We start from the raw sequence: 5,879 nt of genomic DNA, 5'->3' as shown, positions 1-5,879 counted from the left end.
TTCACAGCCTGGAGAAGCAGGACTATACCAGCCACAGCACAGAGGGGAGCTCCCATTCAGGGTTTTCTGGCCTTGAAATATGCTGTACCCATCCTTATTCTCAAATATGCATCTGGGAGAGGCTCTCAGGGCAGCTCTCTCTAAAGACTTTTTACAGTAAAATTTTAGGGGGAGAGGAGAAAAAAGCATAACATTTTTCTTCTCTCCTTCTCTCACATGGCCAACTGTTAACAACCTCCTCACCACCATCTGATCTATCTGGTTCTCTTCACAACAGGCTCTGAAGACATCATGAACCCACAATGTAAGTGGTGAATTGCAAATCAGCTTGGAAATATCTCCACCTGACCTCACCAAAGACAATAGGATGGAAGGACCCCTATCATTTGCTAAGCTATCAATGTATTTGCTCTTGCTAAAACACTCAGTTCATACAACGGCCTCTGAAAATCTCAGGGCATCTAGCTATTTCATTATTATCTGTATTTAGAATTGCTTATTTATTTTGATAAGAGGATTTTTAAAAACAACATACTGATAACTAATTTAAATATTATGGGGTTTTGTTACCACCTAGACATTTTATCATTCAGAAAAAGACAAGTCACTAATAGCCCTAGGAAAAGGTGAATCTTGCGACTGGAATTGCACCTAGATCCTTTCAGATGCTTTGATTCACAAACTAGCCCCTGCCCTATTTCCCCTCCATTTACCGTTATAGCCACTACTTCTCAGAGCAATGAGACTCTCTCCAGAAACTCAAAAGCCATTAATACCAGGATGCAACTGGAGTCCTAAAGTTGATAACCTCACGTGTATTTTGTGCATTTTTGTCATCTGGCAGGGGAGGCAGCACCCAAATCCTATGCTATTCGTGATTCTCGACAGATGGTGTGGGTCCTGAGTGGAAATTCTTTAATAGCAGCTCCTCTTAGCAACAGTGTTAAGCCTGGTGAGTGACAATCAAACCCACTGTTGCTTCTTGAGGTGATGCCAGCTTCACCAGGAATGAGGCTGAACTTGCACAAGCCTGGCCCTGGACCTCACCCACGTCTAGGCACCAGCCCAATGGCCACAGAGAAGGTCAAGTGAGAAAGGGTACTATGATTCCCTTCCACAAAGGAAATCCCATATCTAGAAATGACGGTGTTAAGGGTTGACAGCTCCTCTTACCAAAAGAAAATATCTTCAGATTAGAAGGGCTTATCCATTCAAACAACAGCTAGCCTTCTCCTTGGAGTTTCTTTCGTTCAGGTTCCAACCGTAGCTACCTATGTCCTCAGATTCAAACTCCATCATCTTTCCACCACCAAACCTACACTGCTTTCTAAATTGGCATCATCTTTTCTAATAATGGGAAAGTATTCCTTCCTCCCATCAAAAGTCAGTCCATCTCAGTTTCTTTCCCTGTATCCAGAACTTCAACATTTAATTCCTCACTTCCCTGCAAATTCCACCTTTGTTTACTGGATCCTTTCTATCATTGTCAGACATGCTGTAACCTTCTCTTGATTCCCACATTTTCCTCCTACCAACACTTTTTCTTATGCCAATCATAGCAAAACTTCACAAGGGCTGGCTGCATAGTTTGCATTCTAACATCTGGATTACTCTGACTACTAGTCCCCCCAACCTCCTATTTCACCCATGACCTTCAAATACTCAAACCCAAAGGATACTTCTTGGTCCCCATGCTATTTGGCCCTCAGGTCACTAGTGTAATGGACCATTTCCTTCTTGAATACTCTACATCTTCTCCCTTTTTAAATTTAAATCGAGTCTCTCTGTCACCCAGGCCGGAGTGCAATGGCATGATCTCAGCTCACTGCAACCTCCGCCTCCCAGGTTTCAAGCAATTCTCCTGCCTCAGCCTCCCGAGTAGCTGGGATTACAGGTGCCCACCACTGTGCCTGGCTAATTTTTGTATTCTTAATAGAGATGGGGTTTCACCATATTGGTCAGGCTGGTCTCAAACTCCTGACCTCATGATCCGCCCACCTCAGTCTCCCAAAGTGCTGGGATTACAGGCGTGAGCCACCGCGCCTGGCCCATCTTCTCCTTCTATAAGAACATTACTTCTCCTGAGGTTTGCTGGCTCCTCTTTTGCATTTTCCTTTATGACTCTCTTTTGTCTCTGAAATCTCCAAATGATGATGTTCTTCAGGGCTCAGCTAGTCATCACTTACAAGCCCTGTGAATGGGCAATGAGCTGATCCTTTGGATTGATGAGTCACCGCTATGCTCATTCACTCTGCCATTGACACTTGCAACACAGAACTCCTCTCTCAATAATTTACTCATGTCCTCTTGAGGTCCTCTCAGATACCTCTAACTTCATGTATCCCAAGTAGAACAATGGATCTGTCTTCTCAAAACCGCTAACGGTCTCTGTTAGTGGTACTTCTGTCCACTTCATGTCCTCAAGCCAGAAATACAGGAGATATCCTTGATTCCTCCTTTCCCTCACTCTCCATCCAATCTATTAGCAAAGACTGGTAGGTCTATGTGCAAAACATGCCTGATTTCTAAGATAACGTCATCTCTTGCCGGGACCACTGCCATCACATTCTCACTATCCCCCTCTCACTTGATTTGGGTAGCCTCCATCCCATCTCATGTTGTGGCCCATGAGATAGAAGCTCCACACTTTTATCTCACAGGCCACATCTTAAGCGTATGACCACATTTTGCTGCAAGGGTGGCAGGAAATTTTACTTTTCTTTTTGGGAAGCGATGTGTCCTAGTGACAACTGGGGTTCTGTTATTAAGGAGTAAAAACAAAATAGGTTTGAGGGGGTGATGGAGGGTCTCTGCCACATGGCTGATGGGAGGAGCCTGTCACTATTCCCTGCCTGGGAGGAGTAACTGAGTGTCAGACCAGAAAGATTGAAACATCTTCTCCATTTTCCTTTGTGTTTCCAGTCACTCTTCATTTAATAACCTGCAGAGACACAGAATTCAGTGATAAGAAAAAGGGTAATCTGGTTTACCTGGGAATCAAGGGAGAAGATCTCTGTCTCTTCTGTGCAGAAATTCAGGGCAAGCCTACTTTGCAGCTTAAGGTGAGTGATTGTGCAGCTAATGAGAGAAGTACTGTCAAATGGACTTTTTATTTCATTTAACATGTTACTGAATAAAAATAATATTCTTGCAATCCTGGGTTATTCAATGTAAGGAAATAATTCTGACCTGGCTGATCCCCGAATCTACAAATGCTGCCTTTGGAATGGATATAACACTTCTTTTAATGTTAGAGCATAGATCCTCTGAAAGATAGCAAGTACACTCACAGGAATGTTTCAGAAAAGCCAAAGAACAGTAGTTTCTCCATTCTCAGTACTGATTAACTGCCTTCTGGAAATCCTCTAAGATGATGGGATGCTGTCACTACAGCAAAGGCCATTGCACAGTAGAGGAGACAAAAAGAGATTGTGAATGTGAATTTTGAAGATTACATGTTTATGGTCTGTGTATCATAAACACATAAATCTTACCAAGGCAATATTGTAGTTATTAAGCTAATCCTTCTGCTGTTGATGGAAGTTGTAATGCACAAGCCTACTGGGAGGTTGAGAATGCAGCAAGACTGGCAGGAACCAGCAGACAAATACATACCAAAAGCACCAAGAGAGAGATTTAAGCCTCCCTCTGTTCCAGGGAAGACAATGATGCTTCAAAGAGTCAGAGTACCTTGTGTCACAGGATCCTGGAGTGGAGCCAGGCTGAGGGAACCCAGCCAGTTCCCTGTTTTAACAGTTTAATGCCCTGCTTCATCTGCCTTTGTCCCTAGCCTCTGTCCCTTCCTTTGGGGGCAGCAGTCCCTCTCCTGTTATACACTCAAGGCTGAGTTACTTTAGCTTCCTCCTTCCACCCTCCTCTCTAACAAGCCTCTTTTCCACCCCCAGGAGAAAAATATCATGGACCTGTACATGGAGAAGAAAGCACAGAAGCCCTTTCTCTTTTTCCACAATGAAGAAGGCTCCACTTCTGTCTTTCAGTCAGTCTCTTACCCTGGCTGGTTCATAGCCACCTCCTCCACAACAGGACAGCCCATCTTTCTCACCCAGGAGAGGGGCAAAACTAATAACACTAACTTCTACTTAGATTCTGTGGAATAAATCCAGCCTAGGCTGTGGATAGAGAATCAAGCTGTTAGAGTCATCTTAACAGACCATCATGTGACTGAGTTCACCAGCACTTCAGTCCATCCATAGCTTACCTCATTCTTACCATCCAAAAGCCACCTCCTCCTCCAAACATCCATTTCTGTACCAACACCCTCACTTGAATTTCACTATCCCAGATTGAAACCTAAGAATCACTTTCCATTCTTTCTTGATCTTACCCCACCATCCACTCAGCTGCCATGCCCAGTTTAGTCAACCACCCAAATGCTGCTTCATGCAACCCTCCTTTCCTATTCCTTTTGCCAACCCATGATGTAGAGATGTGGATTCATGACATTTTTGTTCATACAACTTTTTCAATAAAAGAATAAGATGCATTAATTTTTTACGTGTTTATTATGAACATTCTAATATGTACCCCAGAAATAAAGTGAAAGAATGGGATGAATGTGAAATTAAAAGTTTGCATGTCTTCATAATCGTAACGAATTCTTAATGTCATTAGTTAATAATTTAACAGTGTATACACTTAACCCTTTAACAACACAATTTTGAACTGCACAGGTCCACTGAAACAGTGATTTATTCAATAAAAGTTACCCCAAATGTCCCTGCTTCTCCCACCTCCCACTCTAACTCCTCCACCTCTTCTGCCTCTCCATCCCTGAGACAGCAAAAACAACCCGTCCTGTTTCTTCTCCTCAGTCGATGTGAAGATGATGAGGATAAAGGCTGTTATGATGATTCACTTCCACTTAATGAATAATAATAATAATGTGTTTTCTCTTCCTTATGAGTTTCCTATTAACATTTTATTTCCTCTAGCCTACTTTGTTGTAAGAATACGTTATATAATACATATAACATACAAAACATGTTAATTGACTGTTTATATTATTGACAAGGCTTCTGGTCAACAGTAGGTTATTAGTTAAGTTTTTAGGAAGTCAGCAATTACACATGAATTTTTGACTGTACTGCTACTCCCATGTTGTTCAAGGGTCAACTGTACTTTGGTTAGGATAAGTTGCTAATCGTGGAGATTGTAAACCAATCCATATTTTAAAAAATCATTTATATTGGTTTTAATTTCTTTCAGACAACTTCTAGAACTGGATTTTTTTTGTTTTTACTTTATAAAGTAGCTGGAAGAAGAAGCATCAGCTATGACACTTTCTTGTTATTATTCATGTTTTCTGGAATTTTGTTAGTATACATTCAATCTACAGCTCTTTTATAGGGATACTTTTAAGCCAGTTGTCCATTTTGTGAGGGTTATTTTAATTCAAGTTTGTAATATAATCTGCAAATTCACTAACGAAGTACATGTAGACTGCAATAAATATACCATAATATCCTGAGCATGAACATGAGCATAACAGGCTGTCTTCTCTCAAGAGACCTTGTCCTTCTTTGCACATGACAAACAGGCATATTGGGTCTTGCAATGGGTACCCACTGATAAATTCAAATGTCTCAGTCAGGCATAATTTGTCCCCAAACCTATGCTTCTGGCATTATCTCTCATTTCTTCAATCCCCCCCCCATTCTGTTTGGGATACTCCTTGAACCCCACCTTACATGCTGTTAGCAGACATTTTACTCCAGTCATTACCGTGCAACCACTTTGAAACAGTGTAACTTGGCAGTGTATTATTTCAGCAACATTGAACATTTCTCTCTTCCAGCTTCAGGCCTCCCAAGATAACGTAGGGAAGGACACTTGCTGGAACCTAGTTGGAATTCACACAT

At 41.8% G+C, this 5,879-nt stretch overlaps 1 protein-coding gene across 1 annotated transcript; it reads left to right on the top strand.

Annotated features, from left to right (window-relative positions):
* The first annotated feature begins 240 nt into the window (after positions 1–240).
* Positions 241–4,470, top strand: IL36B (interleukin 36 beta). The gene is made up of 4 exons (XM_023194915.2): positions 241–304; positions 845–952; positions 2,923–3,062; positions 3,906–4,470. Exons 1-4 carry the CDS (start codon positions 292–294, stop codon positions 4,116–4,118), a joined length of 474 nt encoding a protein of 157 aa, XP_023050683.1. The 5' UTR covers positions 241–291; the 3' UTR covers positions 4,119–4,470.
* The last annotated feature ends 1,409 nt before the right edge of the window (positions 4,471–5,879 follow it).

Source organism: Piliocolobus tephrosceles, chromosome 15, assembly GCF_002776525.5.
Source record: "Piliocolobus tephrosceles isolate RC106 chromosome 15, ASM277652v3, whole genome shotgun sequence".
NCBI lineage: Eukaryota > Metazoa > Chordata > Mammalia > Primates > Cercopithecidae > Piliocolobus > Piliocolobus tephrosceles.
The sequence above is the reverse complement of the archived record's forward strand: the minus strand, read 5'-3'. Positions and strand labels throughout refer to the sequence as shown.

Coding starts and splice junctions, on each gene's coding strand:
- IL36B (XM_023194915.2), top strand. Junction 953..2,922: donor TAGCAACAGTGTTAAGCCTG/GTGAGTGACAAT, acceptor TTGTGTTTCCAG/TCACTCTTCATTTAATAACC. Junction 3,063..3,905: donor AGCCTACTTTGCAGCTTAAG/GTGAGTGATTGT, acceptor TTCCACCCCCAG/GAGAAAAATATCATGGACCT.